This window comes from Rhinoderma darwinii, chromosome 4 (genome assembly GCF_050947455.1).
Source record: "Rhinoderma darwinii isolate aRhiDar2 chromosome 4, aRhiDar2.hap1, whole genome shotgun sequence".
In the NCBI taxonomy this organism is placed as follows: Eukaryota; Metazoa; Chordata; class Amphibia; order Anura; family Rhinodermatidae; genus Rhinoderma; species Rhinoderma darwinii.
Window position 1 is genome coordinate 16,107,852 of NC_134690.1, and position 17,708 is coordinate 16,125,559.

The 17,708-nt window shown below is 44.0% G+C and overlaps 1 protein-coding gene across 4 annotated transcripts in view; it reads left to right on the plus strand.

Annotated features, from left to right (window-relative positions):
• The window catches only part of HMBOX1 (homeobox containing 1), an 86,198-nt gene extending 68,948 nt beyond the window's left edge, over positions 1–17,250 (plus strand). The window contains exons 9-10 of one of the 4 annotated variants that reach the window (XM_075860866.1): positions 3,159–3,253; positions 6,502–6,582. In XM_075860866.1, the coding sequence (XP_075716981.1) occupies positions 3,159–3,253; positions 6,502–6,507 (101 nt within the window). In that variant the 3' untranslated portion in view covers positions 6,508–6,582. Of the gene's footprint in view, positions 1–3,158; positions 3,254–6,501 lie in introns of all 4 variants that reach the window. The other 3 variants (XM_075860863.1, XM_075860864.1, XM_075860865.1) reach the window with 3 other exon arrangements.
• Positions 17,251–17,708: the final 458 nt, after the last annotated feature.

The window sequence follows — 17,708 nt, forward strand, 5'->3', positions numbered from 1 at the left end:
TCCCCCCCCCGTTAGTCTTTCTCCCCCCCCCGTTAGTCTTTCTCCCCCCCCCGTTAGTCTTTCTCCCCCCCCCGTTAGTCTTTCTCCCCCCCCCGTTAGTCTTTCTCCCCCCCCCCCCCGTTAGTCTTTCTCCCCCCCCCCGTTAGTCTTTCTCCCCCCCCCCCGTTAGTCTTTCTCCCCCCCCCCGTTAGTCTTTCTCCCCCCCCGTTAGTCTCTCTCCTCCCCCCCCCGTTAGTCTCTCTCCTCCCCCCCCCCCCCGTTAGTCTCTCTCCTCCCCCCCCCCCGTTAGTCTCTCTCCTCCCCCCCCCCCGTTAGTCTTTCTCCCCCCCGTTAGTCTTTCTCCCCTCCGTTAGTCTTTCTCCCCTCCGTTAGTCTTTCTACCCCCGTTAGTCTTTCTCCCCTCCGTTAGTCTTTCTCCCCCCCCCCGTTAGTCTTTCTCCCCCCCGTTAGTCTTTCCCTCCGCCGTTAGTCTTTCTCCCCCCCATTAGTCTCCCTCCTCCTAAGTTTGCCCCCCCCCTTAGTCTCTCCTTCCTCCTAAGTTTGCCCCCCCCTTAGTCTCTCCTTCCTCCTAAGTTTGCCCCCCCTTAGTCTCTCCTTCCTCCTAAGCTTGCCCCCCCCTTAGTCTCTCCTTCCTCCTAAGTTTGCCCCACCTTAGTCTCTCCTTCCTCCTATGTTTGCCCCCCCCTTAGTCTCTCCTTCCTCCTAAGCTTGCCCCCCCCTTAGTCTCTCCTTCCTCCTAAGTTTGCCCCACCTTAATCTCTCCTTCCTCCTATCTTTGCCCCCCCCCTTAGTCTCTCCTTCCTCCTAAGCTTGCCCCCCCCTTAGTCTCTCCTTCCTCCTAAGTTTGCCCCCCCCAGTCTCTCCTTCCTCCTATGTTTGCCCCCCCCTTAGTCTCTCCTTCCTCCTAAGTTTTCCCCCCCCCTTAGTCTCTCCTTCCTCCTAAGTTTGCCCCCCCCCTTAGTCTCTCCTTCCTCCTAAGTTTGCCCCCCCCCCTTAGTCTCTCCTTCCTCCTATGTTTGCCCCCCCCCTTAGTCTCTCCTTCCTCCTAAGTTTGCCCCCCCCTTAGTCTCTCCTTCCTCCTAAGTTTGCCCCCCCCTTAGTCTCTCCTTCCTCCTAAGTTTGCCCCACCTTAGTCTCTCCTTCCTCCTAAGTTTGCCCCCCCCCCTTAGTCTCTCCTTCCTCCTATGTTTGCCCCCCCCTTAGTCTCTCCTTCCTCCTAAGCTTGCCCCCCCCTTAGCCTCTCCTTCCTCCTAAGTTTGCCCCCCCCCCTTAGTCTCTCCTTCCTCCTATGTTTGCCCCCCCCCTTAGTCTCTCCTTCCTCCTAAGCTTGCCCCCCCCCCTTAGTCTCTCCTTCCTCCTAAGTTTGCCCCACCTTAGTCTCTCCTTCCTCCTAAGCTTGCCCCCCCCTTAGTCTCTCCTTCCTCCTAAGTTTGCCCCACCTTAGTCTCTCCTTCCTCCTATGTTTGCCCCCCCCCCCCATAGTCTCTCCTTCCTCCTAAGTTTGCCCCCCCCCTAGTCTCTCCTTCCTCCTATGTTTGCCCCCCCCTTAGTCTCTCCTTCCTCCTAAGCTTGCCCCCCCCCTTAGTCTCTCCTTCCTCCTATGTTTGCCCCCCCCCCCCTTAGTCTCTCCTTCCTCCTAAGCTTGCCCCCCCCCCTTAGTCTCTCCTTCCTCCTAAGTTTGCCCCACCTTAGTCTCTCCTTCCTCCTAAGCTTGCCCCCCCCCCCTTAGTCTCTCCTTCCTCCTAAGCTTGCCCCCCCCTTAGTCTCTCCTTCCTCCTAAGTTTGCCCCCCCCCTAGTCTCTCCTTCCTCCTAAGTTTGCCCCCCCTTAGTCTCTCCTTCCTCCTAAGTTTGCCCCCCCTAGTCTCTCCTTCCTCCTAAGTTTGCCCCCCCCCCTAGTCTCTTCTTCCTCCTAAGTTTGCCCCCCCCCTAGTCTCTCCTTCCTCCTAAGTTTGCCCCCCCTCCCTAGTCTCTCCTTCCTCCTAAGTTTGCCCCCCCTCCCTAGTCTCTCCTTCCTCCTAAGTTTGCCCCCCCCCCTTAGTCTCTCCTTCCTCCTAAGTTTGCCCCCCCTCCCTAGTCTCTCCTTCCTCCTAAGTTTGCCCCCCCTCCCTAGTCTCTCCTTCCTCCTAAGTTTGCCCCCCCTCCCTAGTCTCTCCTTCCTCCTAAGTTTGCCCCCCCCCTTAGTCTCTCCTTCCTCCTAAGTTTGCCCCCCCTCCCTAGTCTCTCCTTCCTCCTATGTTTGCCCCCCCCCCTTAGTCTCTCCTTCCTCCTAAGTTTGCCCCCCCTCCCTAGTCTCTCCTTCCTCCTAAGCTTGCCCCCCCCCCTTAGTCTCTCCTTCCTCCTAAGTTTGCCCCCCCCCCTTAGTCTCTCCTTCCTCCTATGTTTGCCCCACCTTAGTCTCTCCTTCCTCCTATGTTTGCCCCCCCTTAGTCTCTCCTTCCTCCTAAGTTTGCCCCCCCTCCCTAGTCTCTCCTTCCTCCTAAGTTTGCCCCCCCCCCCTTAGTCTCTCCTTCCTCCTAAGTTTGCCCCCCACCCTAGTCTCTTCTTCCTCCTAAGTTTGCCCCCCCCCCTAGTCTCTCCTTCCTCCTGAGTTTGCCCCCCCCCTTAGTCTCTCCTTCCTCCTATGTTTGCCCCCCCCCCTTAGTCTCTCCTTCCTCCTAAATTTGCCCCCCACCTTAGTCTCCACATCTTTCCTTTACTTTTTCTGCCCTCTGCTGTTTTCTTTCCTTTTAAGCGTTGGATTTCCAGCTGCATCCACAGAAGTGTTTAGTTTGACACTGATATATTATATTATATTATCCGCTTCTATCTGTAGATTTACTCGTAATATCTGCTGTTCAGAAATGTTCATTTAGAGGCCCATATAATGTAGAACAATCCGCGGTGTAGATGAGGTACTGGCCGCAGTCGTGTTGTCTTCTCATCACATTTACATTCCCTGGGTTGATATTTTAGGCTTTTTTTTTAATGTTTAATCCTTTCTGTGCTAAAGATGAGGGGAAAAGCCCTTTTGTTCTTCTGGCCTATGTATAAATCAATGTCTCCTGCATGTGGAGTAGTCCAGTCTTTCCTTCCTCTCCCTGTCCTGTGTGTGTTTTTGGGGTGAGTGCTTTATATTACTCATGCAGATAATTTAGGGCCATATTTGCTTTCTTCGAAGAAGCAGCAATCCTGGAGAGTCATGGCATCGATGTACAAAGTCCCGGAGGTCATTCGAACAGCGACGACGTGGATGGAAATGATTATTCTGAACAGGTGAGCCTCTGGACTCTAGTGTTACTGTGCAAAGAGCCTGCACAGGTCCATCCTTAAAGGGTATCTTCACAATTCTGCTGGTTTGCATTGAACATAGTCCACCAGCTTATGGTCAGACACCTTAACAGCTTAACTGAGCTCCTATAATGATGAGGGTAGTTTGTTTTCCATACTTCAGATGCCTGTACGGGAAATTTTATCTCTGAAGCCTGTAGGTTTGTAAATGCAGCTCTGGAGTATAATACAGGATGTAACTCAGGATCAGTACAGGATAAGTAATGTAATGTATGTACACAGTGACTCCACCAGCAGAATAGTGAGTACAGCTCTGGAGTATAATACAGGATGTAACTCAGGATCAGTAATGTAATGTATGTACACAGTGACTCACCAGCAGAATAGTGACTGCAGCTCTGGAGTATAATACAGGATGTAACTCAGGATCAGTACAGGATAAGTAATGTAATGTATGTACACAGTGACTGCACCAGCAGAATAGTGAGTACAGCTCTGGAGTATAATACAGGATGTAACTCAGGATCAGTACAGGATAAGTAATGTAATGTATGTACACAGTGACTCCACCAGCAGAATAGTGAGTGCAGCTCTGGAGCATAATACAGGATGTAACTCAGGATCAGTACAGGATAAGTAATGTAATGTATATACACAGCGACTGCACCAGCAGAATAGTGAGTGCAGCTCTGGAGTATAATACAAGATGTAACTCAGGATCAGTACAGGATAAGTAATGTAATGTACTTACACAGTGACTCCACCAGCAGAATAGTGAGTGCAGCTCTGGAGTATAATACAAGATGTAACTCAGGATCAGTACATGATAAGTAATGTAATGTATATACACAGTGACTCCACCAGCAGAATAGTGAGTGCAGCTCTGGAGTATAATACAAGATGTAACTCAGGATCAGTACAGGATAAGTAATGTAATGTACTTACACAGTGACTCCACCAGCAGAATAGTGAGTGCAGCTCTGGAGTATAATACAAGATGTAACTCAGGATCAGTACATGATAAGTAATGTAATGTATATACACAGTGACTCCACCAGCAGAATAGTGAGTGCAGCTCTGGAGTATAATACAAGATGTAACTCAGGATCAGTACAGGATAAGTAATGTAATGTATATACACAGTGACCCCACCAGCAGAATAGTGAGTGCAGCTCTGGAGTATATTACAGTACAGGATAAGTAATTTCTATACATTAATTATATTTGTATATGTATATTTCAAAATGGTGGACATACATTTCAGTTCTGAAAAGCAAAATATTGCCTAGTAAACAAGCATCCTAATCCCCTATTTAAAAAAAAAATAATTCTATTTAAAAAAAAAATAAAAAAAAAGTTTAGTAACTTGTACAGGTGACCCGGTCATAGCATGCCACCTTTGCCACAAGCCAGTTGGTGAAATGTCCTATCTGCCAGATCCGCCCTGGTCACCTGTAAGTGTAAATATTGTGAAGTGGAAGTGTCTAGGAGTAACAACCCCTCAGCCACGAGGCGGTGGACTGCGTAACTCACACAATGCGGCTGCCGAGTGCTGAAGCACCTTGTATGTAAGAATCGCTGTGGTCACTCCAGAGGCAGCGTGGATCCCTGTAGTGAGTGACATCAGCACCAGAACTGTGTCCGGAGCCTCGTCAGACGGGTTTCCACATTTGCTGCACACAAGCCTAAGATCACAATGCCAAGCGGCGGCTGGAGGGGTGTAAAGCACGTAGTCTCTGGAGTGATGAATCACGGCTCACTATCTGGCAGTCTGATGGAGGAATCTGGGATTGGTGGATGCCAGGACAACTCTACCTACTAGAATACATAGTGACCACTGTATCGTGTGGTGGAGGGGTGATGGTCTGGGGCAGTTCGTCACTTTCCTATTCCAGCTCCATAATGGGGTAAGAAGTTTAGTATCTCGAGTGGCCGCAGAGAGCCCTGACCTCAACCCCATCCAACACCTTTGGGATGAACTAGATCGGAGATTATGGGCCCGGCCCCCTCCCCCAACTTCAGTGTCTGACCTCACGAATGATCTTCTTGATGGATTGGCAAAAATTCCCCAAAACACTTCCAAATCCTGTAGAAAGCCCCTAGAAGAGTGGAGATGGGTATATCTGCAAAAGGGCCCATATTAAGGCCTCTCGTTGTGGGTTGTAATGTCCTCGTCTCTCCTATAGGTGTGAGGGTCAGTACACATACTTCTGTTGTGTTTTATATTTGTGTTTCTTGTCCTTTTTGCCATCTTTAGTGTTAGCGGTTTCCATTTTTTATCGGTTTTCAAAAACATTTCGTCATTTTTTGTCACTTCATTCGACCCCATGGTTCAAATGGGAATAAAGGTTACACCTCTTTGCATAAGGAAATCTACCATCAGGCCCTTGGGCAATATTTGGATACATAATACATATATGGTTGGAAACCGCAAGTGTGAATACAGTCCAGCGGTTTTCCATTTTGAAATTCAATTGTATAATTGTATAACATATACATCATGTTATATATCCATTTGGTAATATCAATCTTGTCTCGATAGGTCTATTATATATTATAACATCAATAGTTACTGTCAAAAGGTCCTTTGGCAACATTATTATACCTAATACATATATGGTTGGAAACCGCAAATGTGAATACAGTCTAGCGGTTTTTCAAGAAATCGTCTTGTTAATGTGTGGTACATATATATATCATACTTTATATTTTTCTTGTAATATTACCTATATTCTGAAGGCTTATTACATGTTATATGATTAACCATTGTCCTAAACAGGTTTCTTGGTATTTCTGATACACATTGAATATATGTTTGGAAACCGCAGGTGTGAACATATTATGGCGGTTTTCCTATTGGAAACTCTTTTGTAAAATGGTTTGAAACACATACATTATGCCACACAATTATTAGGTTATATCACTTGTGTTTTGAATAATACTCGTATGTTCTTTCCCTGGCCAGGAGATTTCTCTTTTTAAATTGTTTTTTGTATATGTATAAATTTACTCTTTCCGGTATTATCTGGAGTCAAGAAATAAAATAATTATTCAATTTTATTGAGCCCAAGAGTGCCTATTTACATTTCTGAATCCCTTTTTCTTTTTTCTTTTCTATTCAAATCTACCATCTGACCCATTTATTTTTTAACTTTTGGATATTTGCTCTTTTTTTTTTTTTTTTTCATGTGTTGAGATTTAATTAGATTTTTTGTTTTTATTCTTCTCTACATACTTAGGATGACAGTACCAGTCATAGCGATCACCAGGACCCCATCTCCTTAGCCGTGGAAATGGCAGCTGTCAATCACACCATCCTAGCACTGGCTCGGCAAGGCACTGGCGAGATCAAGACGGAAGCTCTGGACGACGACTGATCCCTTTACGCAGCGGGAAGGGTCGATCCGAAAAACAAAATAATGTACTTTAGATTTTAGAAGTAGCACCTTAGCAATCTTTCCTCGGTCCTTAATATGTGTTCCTATTATCAGTATAACTGCAGTCTCTCTCTTGTCCGTCGCGTTAGCTGGTAGGGTTTCGTCCTGTGAAGATGGCATGGTGCCCATAACCTTCGCGTCCGCTATTCTCAGTATTAATTCCAGCCATAAACCTACCCACCCCGTACCCCAGGTCTAGAACGCTTTACTCCGTTCTGGCATTCCAGTTCACAAGTGCTTCCAGCCCCCCGACCCCCTGTATGTCCGTCACTTCACTCTAAGCACTTTTTGTTTTTTGCTAAGACTTTCTCCAAAGTAGGAAGCCCGTAAAGGAGTCGTGATGGCCCGGTCCAGTACCGGTCCTATACCATATAATGCAGCCTTACCCTGAGAATCAACTGGTCCTTGTATCCTGAACTGTATTATTTAACAATGGTGCCAGTAAGGGGCGCCACTGCAGAGGTATTTATTATTCTTTTTTTTTTTTGTATTATACCTGTAAGGCTTTTTTGGGCTTTTTTTGATTTTGTGTTTTTTTTCAGCAACCAGTTTTGCTTTCCAAACAGGCAAATCTTTTCCATAATTCTCCTTTGTAAGAACACTAAACATTGTGCAGAAGCCGGAGACGCTTAAAGGGAGTTATGTCAAGCAAAAAAATATATATATTCTCTCCGTGGGTGTAGTATGAATGAGACCTACACGGCCTCATGTGAAATTTTTAGGTTTCTATTATTAATTTTGCCAAAATTCCACCCGATATTCCAGCAGGCGGTCCCTAAAGCAGCCGTGTGAACTGCTGTCTCTAAACCCGGCCATACACTACAGATTTTAGGCGGCCATTTTCTGCCGACCGTCGACGCCTTTTCGTGAGAGACGCCTAGCGAAGACCGACGTGTGTGGAAAAGTTGATCTACTGTGTTGGATTGTTGTCGGGATTAGTCCTTGGAATGTCCCACATGCTAAATGACAGAGCTGCATCCCATCAATAGAAGCCCAAACCAGGCCCCAGATCAAGGCAGCGATCGATCGGCGATTCGCCGTATTAACTTATGGCGTTGTCGTCCAAAACACAAACCTTCATGAATGGCATGTCGTTCAGAAAAGGTCCGTCTGAATTCAATAACGTATGGCCATTTTAAAGGTGTTGTCCAGGCACGGACAACTGATGACCTATCCACAGGATAGATCATCAGTTTATGATCGGTGGGGGTTCGACACACGGACCCTGCACCGATCAGCTGCCTCCATGCACTGGATGTCCATGCTGGAAGCAGATGGCTCCGGTCACAGAATAGCGGCCGAGCTGCAGTATTATTCAAGTCAATAGGTGCAGAGTTGCTGTTCTACTGCACGGCTGCCAAACAGTGGTTGGAGCCGTCTGCTTCCAGCTCCAAATACTGCATACCCTGCATAACCTCCATAGACAGCCGGAGCAGCTGATCGGTGCGGGATCCAGGTGTCAGAGCCCCAACGATCATATACTGATGACCTAGGTCATCAGTTGCCTGTGCCTGGACTACCCCTTTAAGACTGAATGAAGCAGCCCTAGCTGCCTCTCTCACAGCAGGAACTCCCAGCATTGTATTAAGCACTAATAAGCAGCAGAGACGCTTTTAGCCAATTCGCTGTATTGTCTCTGTACAGGGCGCACAGATCACCACCTCTTGCACTGAATACATTTTGGTACTTGATAAACTTCTCTGCCGTGACTTTCAATTGTCTAAATTGCGCTAAAAAGTTAATGTTTTTCTCTCGGTGTCACGGGCCAATGTATCCTAATATTGAATTTTATCCGCCGCTTTAATTAGACTCTAGCCCATGTCATTTGGGATTTGTAGGGTTTGTCCTTTTTTTTTTTTTCTTCTTTTTTTTATGAAACCTGTGGTCATTTGGGATAGGCAGGTATCATTTGCCTGAACTTTTTTATTTCGGCACAACCCTTTGTGTTTTAAAAGTACCAGACAAGCCATATTATAAGATTTGTGAGTCATAATTGCTCCCCAATGTTACATGCGGTAGGAGTTTTACTAATGAATGCACTTTTATTTATTACTGCGAGCTTCCCCCCCCCCCCCTCTTCTTTTACGGGGTTAATGTATGATTGAGTTTTTAGGATTCCTGTCCTTCTAGTCCTCCGGTCCACGATTCTGGTTCCTACTTATTACTGCACATTTTAGCCCATCCATATACAATACAGCCCGTTTTCCGTGATACCTAAGCATAAATGTTGAAAATCATAATTTATCACTTCAAGTGTTTAAAGGGGTTGTACAGGTTCAGAAAAACCTACTGTAGCTATTTTCTTCGAAAAACAGCGCCACACCTGTACACTGGTTGTGCGTGGTACTGCAGCTCCGCTCCATCCACTTCAATAGGACTGAGCTACAATACCAGACACAACCCATGTACTTATGTGGCATTGTTTTTGAGGAAAAACAACTTAAGTTTTTCTAACCCTGGACAACCCCTTTAACTCAAATCCCTTTCATATAATCCAATGACGTTAAAATATTGATTAACCTGATGCTTTGCATTTTTCACTCCAGCACTGTCATCTGTATATTCTAATGACCTCCGAATCTCCAGCTGCCAATGACTTGCTGTATAGGTGACCACCATGTCTGTACATGTAATAGACACAATAGTAGTGGTCACATCACAAAGTCGTAGGATGGTGCCAAGTCGTTTTATAAACTGGGGCGATGCAGTAGATTGGGATGGGAAAAGGACGTGCTGCGGAGAAAATAAGATGGGTATTTGTCATGGGATTGGAGGTTTTGTCTTATTGAGGGGGGCGGGACAAAATGATGCGAATCATAGTGATCACTCGGGTTGATCGGTTTTGGCCAAATTATCATTCGATCTTTGATCAGAGGAGTCTGCCAGCGGTTTTGTCATTTCTTCCGATTGAAAACACATGCACGCTCGGCCGAGGGTGCGTGGGTCCGCGGGAGTCGGGAGGAATAGCTGTCGGCCAAACGATCGCTCGGCCGGTATCCGTCTCGTGTATGACCGGCCTTAGGGTCCCATTAAACAGGTAATAGGGTCTTTCGAGTAGTTTGTATGTCTTCCTCTCATCTCCCATGGTAAGACCTGACCGCAAATATCGTATATACATTAGGACCATCAGTAGGACATTTGCTTTGTTTGGACTCCACCATGCTGCAATTTTGTTGTAAATTTTAATCTGCCCTTCACCCTCTGACTACTTTGCACTTAATTCACACCTATTAGTCATGAGTGGTGACATGCGCTCTATGGTATTTAACTTGGACCAATTCCTGTCTAATATTCCTCTACCCATCCAGATCTATGTTTTTGTGGCAGTATTATATGAATTATAATCTTGTCCATAGGGGGCAGTATTATTATATAAACTTTCTTATCAATAGGGGGCAGTATTGTAACACTTGTATTCTTGTCCTCCTGGGTCAATATTCTAGTAGGTATTATGAAGATATTTGGTTTGAAACAAAGTGTTTTAAAAGTTACCAATGGTTTCCCTTCCCCCACATCTCCTGGCAGATCATATAAAGTATGGGGCTTATGCACATGGCGGTTTTACTATACATTTGGTAATAATCCATAGTATGGCGCTCGGAGAGTTCTATGGGCCAATACCGAACCTCAGATTTTAGAGGTTTCTTTCCTATGAATTCTATGAGAATTCCAAAAATTGGGATATGCTCTATTGTGTGCCATACTTCGGAGGTTGAACCTACAAATTTTTTTTATGGACGGATATGGTGCCTCATGGAGGTGTCATACAGCAGAGTGCCAACGAGTGTGCAACACAGCATGTGCCACCCTTCAGGTCCTGCATATGGACCCTTATGTTGTGAGCGTCGTATCGTTGTGATCCGAGAATTGAGGAACATCTCACCCATGGAGATTTTTGAAATTTTTTTTTTTTTTTTTTCCTTTCCCCATAGAAATAGACCCTAAAGGAACATCCTCAGGGTCCCCACAACATTTGGATATCTAGCCAACCGTGAGACATGTGCCATGTATCAACGGTCCATTGAAGGGCCCTATATTACCAAAAAACAGGAGCGGGTCTTCTTTGATGGAATCTATCCTGGCTAGAAATATAATAATGTAAGGGTTGAGGTTCACAAATACAGAAGAAGCCACTAGGGGGAGGGGGGGGGGGGGTTTCAGTCCTGAGCGTTCCACTTGCGGAACACAGAATGGTGGGAAAAGGAGCGCCGCTGTTTTTGAATACATTTCCAACTATCGGAAGGGATTCCACATTGTTTGGAATGAGCTAAATCCTTCCATCCCTTCTGATAAATACATCACTTCCAGCAGGCAAATTTTTTTTTGTTAATTTTTTTTATATTTTTTCAAAAACATTCCAAAATTTACCAATCTTCTAGCAAATTACGTGGGTGTTAAACATGAGCAATTACCACATCCCGCCACACCACGTCATCTTGATCTTGTTGATGATATTCATGTTTTCCTTGATGAGCAATACTTTAAAATTTCCCTACATGGATGTTTTTAAACTTGTTTTTGGCCCCAAAAAATTATAAAAAATTAAATTAAATTCTAATGTGATTTGCTCCAAATCTTCAAATTTTTATCACAACTAGTTGGTCATTTTTTTTAATGATTTTGAATGTTTTTGGGGGATTTTGTTTCATGCTTTATTTGTATTTTATTTTTTAATTGACATTTCATCTAATAATTCTCTTAATAGTAATTCAAATATATATCATTTCATCTCCAATTCTTTGAAGACCAAGCCAATGTGTACAGTAACTTTTTTTAATTTTTTTGTGATTTATATAGAGATGCATTTCGGTTGCTTTTCCAGATATATTTTCAATAGCAGATATTTAATTTTATATATTTAATTATGTGTACATAGAAATGTTTTTGTCTAGTCGAGCTGCGTTATTGGGTGCCTTACTACTTAGAAGATTGGCAAATTTGAGTCGGGGCAAATTGTTGTTAAACCTAAAAACTTTGATGTTTTTGTCCATTTAACCCCTTATATTTGTGATTAGTTATCGTATTAAAATGGTGATAATCCCTACCCCAAATTTTTTTACTTGACCTATGATTTTTCACAAAAAACTAAAAATTTCTTTACGTTTTTGACCTTTTTGCTTTTTATACATTGACATCCCGTTGGGAGTTTGCCATAATCCTTGTAAAACTAATTAGTGTTGAGTTCTCGTTTGCCAGAAGATGCGTTCCTTTGTCGTAGTCCATGTGGACTCAGCAATTTTTTGAAACATTTTTTGTATTCTATTGACTAAATTGTGTTTTCACGAGAGCGGACACCCCAAAAATAATGAACAACAAGCTAATGCACATTGTGAAGGGGTTTGCTACCTACATTCGGTGCTTATCATAGGCCACCTTACATCTTGGTTATGGATCATTTTACCGCTGCATTACCAAATCAGACGATGCCCATAGGGAATTTGTCACCAGGGCCCCCCCCTTTAAGTTGGAGCTTTTGTACGAAGCCCTAATAGAGCTGAATTAATGGGCCCAGTGGGAGAGGATGCAAATAAACCAAACTATGTAAACTAATAATCTCCACAGCCCTAAGGGAACCTTCTAGCTCAAGTTTAAGGGGGTTTGTCCAGGATTACAAGAAACATCCAATCTTCCAAAAACAGCGCCACACCTGTCCACAGGTTGTGTGTGTTATTGCAGCTCAGCTGCATTCACTTTAATGGAGCGAAGCTGCAATACCAGAGAGAACCCACAACTTACTTTTTTTATGGCACTTAATTCTAAGAACATTTTAAGTATTTTAAAGGCTTGTTGAGTTTTTAACCCCTCGTGTACTTTGACAAATTGATAAAAAATGTAATAGTTTCTTTGTTTGGGGGAGGAGTGGGGCTGTAGGTGAACATTACGAACGCCTGGTACTGACCCAAAACACTGGGACCCCATTTGGGGTTAATGTCTTCAGAGCTGAACCTGGCTACACATTAAAAACCTGACCGTTTCATGTGACCTGCAGAATTACCCAAAAAATCAAAGCTGTGTCGAAGGGGTCCTAGGGCTTTGGTCAATACTGGTAATGATGAAGACTGACGGAATGGCTCCCCTTCCATCTTATCTACGCTCAACGCCCAAAAATAAATTATCCTATGCATGTACCTAAATTGCATTTCGGTGGATACAATATAAAAACAACATCCACTATACGAAAAGTCACTCTGAATGTAATTGTATCCCTCCCTGTTAGAATTTATTGTCTGTAGCGATCATTGTGGTGCGACATAACTTGTCGGGTATATCGATGATTAACTTCCCTGTGCTTTAAACTCCTATTAACCAGCTCTCATCTCGGCCTGATTTATGTTATATTGTGAATGTTTTTTAGCCTCTTGGGCCGTATATTACTGATCTGGTCTTTTGGCTCCTGTGTACAATGATTTTGTGATCTTCAGCCTATTCTCCTCGTGTCATGTGACACACAAATGGTGGTTTTTGTTTCTAGTGGGTAGACGTATGAGATGGAACTGCAGAAAGACAGTAATGGTCTTTGTTTTTCACTTAATGCAATAATTAGTTTAGATTGAATCGTTGCAGTAACGGTCTGTCCATAGTATACGGAGGATTATATCCCCATGTTCTTGTTTCTTTTCTAGTAGTTCCCACTTAGTGTATTTTACAAGCTCTGGAATTGTATGTTGCTGAGCAACCACAGGACTTCCTGTCTAGGTGACCACCATGTGAGTACATGTAGCTACGTGTATGGAGGTGGTCACAGGAAGTTCTTGTAGCTGTAGGATGGGGAATAAAGCAGAGACCAGCAAAATTGGTAACACTGTCTTAGGTAGCCCGGAGGGGAGAAGAGTCCTGGTATCGGAACCGAGATGGGCTTTATGCAAATACATTTTTATCATGGCTATTTTTGCTGCATTATTGAATGTGATATGCGTTAAGGACCCAGTCGTTATATTGGACCGAAATCTGGAATTCGGACCTATCCGGTGTAGGTCTTTTCTGTTCAAACTCGCCTTTGGGGGGTATGAGACACTGGGGTCCCCTATTGTAGAGATCGATGGGGGTCCTAGAGATCAGACCATCACAGATCGGTGATAAATGTTTTTTGACTGGAATACTCCTCTACCACCCTTACCCAGCCCAGTCATGGGCAGGGTATGGCTTTAAAGTTGGCATGGTATACTAGGGGGTGCAAAAATAGGAGGTTTGACACATAATCAGGCCAGTAGTATAGAAGGTGAAGGGCAGACATCCCTTCAAAAATACATAGTCAAAAGTTCAGCCCTTTGAAGAACTTGTACTTGGCAGTAATAGGTCGAGGACATATACCTGGTTTACAGGGGACGTTTTCTTAATTTGAGACGACATTGAAGATTCCCGGTCACGTTGTGTTCCATTTGTGAAGCTGGGTACTAAGTGGTTAATAGGAGAGCAGTAAAGTTACCGTGAGATCAGTGGGGTCCTGCTGTTGTGAAATTTTAGCAATCTTTCCATAATACTTCAACCCTTTAATGATTTATGACCGTTTCTGCTCTATATAAATTCTCCTGTTTTGGATTTTTACCCAATATATAAATGTTTGTCGCAGTGAGTTCTGGTTGGAGGCGGGCGGCCCGTAACATAACATTTTTATAGTTCCACTGTGGCCGGGGAACCCCTCGAACTTCCTCTACCTTTTTATGTAGACTTTCAAGCAAGTGCCTACCACTTTAAATATGCTTCCTGCCCGGTGAAGGTAATACCTCTGCTCCTGTTGTATTGTTGGGTCCTTTCTCCCACTGGATTCTCCACCTGAGCTTTACTTGGCTCCTCACCACATTCCTGTATAGATATTGTATGAACCTGGAATGCTTAGATTTCATATCGACCGAGGGATTGACACAAGTGATTGGTATTGGTTCTGGATTAGAAGACTGGTTGCTGAATGAGAACTTAAAGGGGGTATTCTGACCAATGACTTAAATGTCTGGTAGGTGGGCCGCCTCTTTGCATTCGAAGATGGGCAGCAATGCACTGTTTATGTAAATCCCAAATGGGGCCAGATGTTCCCTACTTCTCATCGACCAACTTCTTATGTAAAACGAGGGTTAAGGGACCTGGACCTACAGACATTTATGGCATATCCCATTAAGATCTATGGTCGGAATACCATATACTATGGCCACCGGTTGTGTTCAGTTGGGCAGTCGCTTTGTAGATCCGAAGGAGCCAATAGTTTCCCAAAAAAAAGAAAGAAATGGTAATGGAGATCCTTAAGGTCAATTTGTTAGGCTTTGAGGAAACTCTACTTCCCACTGTCCTGAATTGTCCCTCGGGGCCGAGTCCATGGACACAATACCCTCCTCTCCCCTACAGGCAACCAATGACCCCCGTAACGATACACCAATAAGATTGGACACTTCTGTGTTAATATTTATTGTAGTAATTTTTTCATTTGTTGGATCCTCGCCTTGTAAATGTGTGATTGAGGGACGTTAAATTCACGAGTCTACTTCGTAAGACGCAAAGCAATATGATCTGTACAGCGCTCAGTCTACTGGATGATGTTTCTTAATTCCCGATGTTAAAAATAAGTGAAAAAATGAACCTATACTGTCGTGAGGAGAATCTTCTAAGCCTCGAATGGTCAACCACAATGGTCACAGCAATACTTAATAGAAGGTGTTCCTCCATAAACCCATCATAATTCTCCGGCAGCTTCTTGAGGCCGCCCATAGCCAAGGTGGCTCTCACCACAATGCCGTGACTATGGAGGTGCTCTCTGTTGTGTCACTTGGTCCTTGTTGATAAGCGATGACTTGGGGAATAGGTCAACATGGGGAATGTGTTGGGTTGCTTGTAGTATTCGGGAAGAGTCTCGAAATATTGGCCTATAGAGTGGTGAGCACTTTGGACTATGGGAGAAAAACCTGTTGACTATTAGAACTTCTCCATGATATAAAGGCCTCTGGTCTACCACCCATCATGATCCACCACCTTGTACATACCCCTCCCCCCACATGCTTCTCATATACTAGACACCACATACAGGAATGTACGTTCTGTCCCTTCCCCGACAACCCACCTCCCCCTCTGCAAACTGGATGCTGCTTTATAATGCAAAACACTTGTCTGAAAGCTTATCTACTAAAATACAACCCCTGAGTGAAAAATAACAAAAACCATAAAAAGCTAAGCTGAATTTATAGCCTTGTTGCATATGAGCCAAAAGTGCAAAAAGCTCTATTTACAACCTATCCTGCCACTCATTATAAATATAAATATATATATATATGACTATATTAAGATCACACTGTTCTACAAAATTGTGTATTTGTATTTTTGTGTACGTACAATTTTCTGCTAAGCAGAAGGAGGATGTAGTATAGGATGAGCGTCGGAAATGTAAAAAAAAAAGGCTTTTTGTTTTCATTTTTTATTTTAAAATCCTATCTTGTTCACTTGTTGTCTCTAATCCTACCGCTGCCAAAACCGAAGGCCGAGAGGTCTACCGGTCAGCATCGGGGTTGGGTACTGCCTGTCTTGTCTTATGTGTATAACACTGTTTTCCAAGGTGCAGTACCTCTCCCCTCCTATAGGCGCTGGTAATCTAGTTGGTATCCGTTATTGGAAACCTCTACTTGCGGGTTGATCACAGGGAAATTCTGGTAAAGAGCATTCGGGCCTCAAGTAAGGAATGAAGGACTCCATATGGTGGACTTGAACATTTTTCCGTGATTGGCCCCCTAGAGTCACAGGCCGGGTTTGATCATCACCTTTTACCGAAGCAAACTTTTTGATCAAATTGAGAATGGAGGAGGAGGAGGGCTTCTCCAAAATGACACCCAATGTTTTTACCATAACTGAAGCTCTACGGAGAACTGGGTGTCCTGTAAATTAGGGGTAGATATAGCCTTCTAGTTCTACTTCACGGCATGGATCGTTTGACGTATTTGCCCCATGCGAAGTGTCATTGAGATCAACTTCTCCTTACTGTAAAATTGGAAGCTCAATGTGGGAAAAGGAATCGGTCGTCATGGTACGATTGAATTGGGGTTAACCCATTAAAGGTTCCATTCCTATAGGAAATCGGCAGAACCTATGGTCAAATCAGGACCATGCCGTCAGTTCTAAAGGAAATAATGTGTTTAGACTCTCCTTGGAGCCCAATTGTGCCAATGTTTTTGACTAGGAAAATCCAAAAAGTTTTGTACGGAGACCACATGGGAAAAAGGTAATAAAATGTTTTGGCGCTTTACCCTCTGCCGGGGGAGAAGTACTGCACCATCTCGGGTAGGGCTCTCAAATATAACAATGTGTGTAGAGAATAAATCCTTGTTTCTATATGTGGATGGACGGAAACAGAAACAAGAACCTAATGTATTAAAGAAACTAGTTTAAGCCGAGTCCTGTATCATCGTATCTCCTATTCTGGATTAGTGCCTTTTGGACAGTAGACTGTTCTGTAATTAACATGTAGTATACTGCTTTTTTGTACAGTTTTTTGTTTTACGAATTTTTTTTAATTTGTGTTTATTTTAGTATTGTACTATTAGGAAATTAAAAAGAAAACCTGTAACTCAACGTCTGATGCCAGTCTAGTTTATTTCTATAAATGATCCTCGTCTGAGGACACCCCCCCCTCCCCCACTGACATCCTCCCAATATTACACACCGTACGTGTCCACAGAAGTGAGGGGGTCAGCCATAAAGCACATTATGAATACAATATCCAGACAGATGTTTGGGGACCATCGCACCTGTATCAGCTTGTTGGACATCCCATTCCAAAACCGTGGGGGTTGAGATGAACGTGGGCCTCTTTTGCAGCTTCCACTCTACCTGGGGGCTTTCCTCAAGATTTTGGGGTGTCTGGGAATTTGTGCTCATTCATCCACAAGAACATGTTTGAGGTCAGACGCTGGTGTTGGGGTGAAGGTCTGTCTCACTATTGCCTTTCCAATTTATTCTAAAGGTGTTGGATGGGGTTGAGGTCAGGGCTCTGTGCAGCCACTCAAGTTCCTCCACCCCAAACTCTTCGC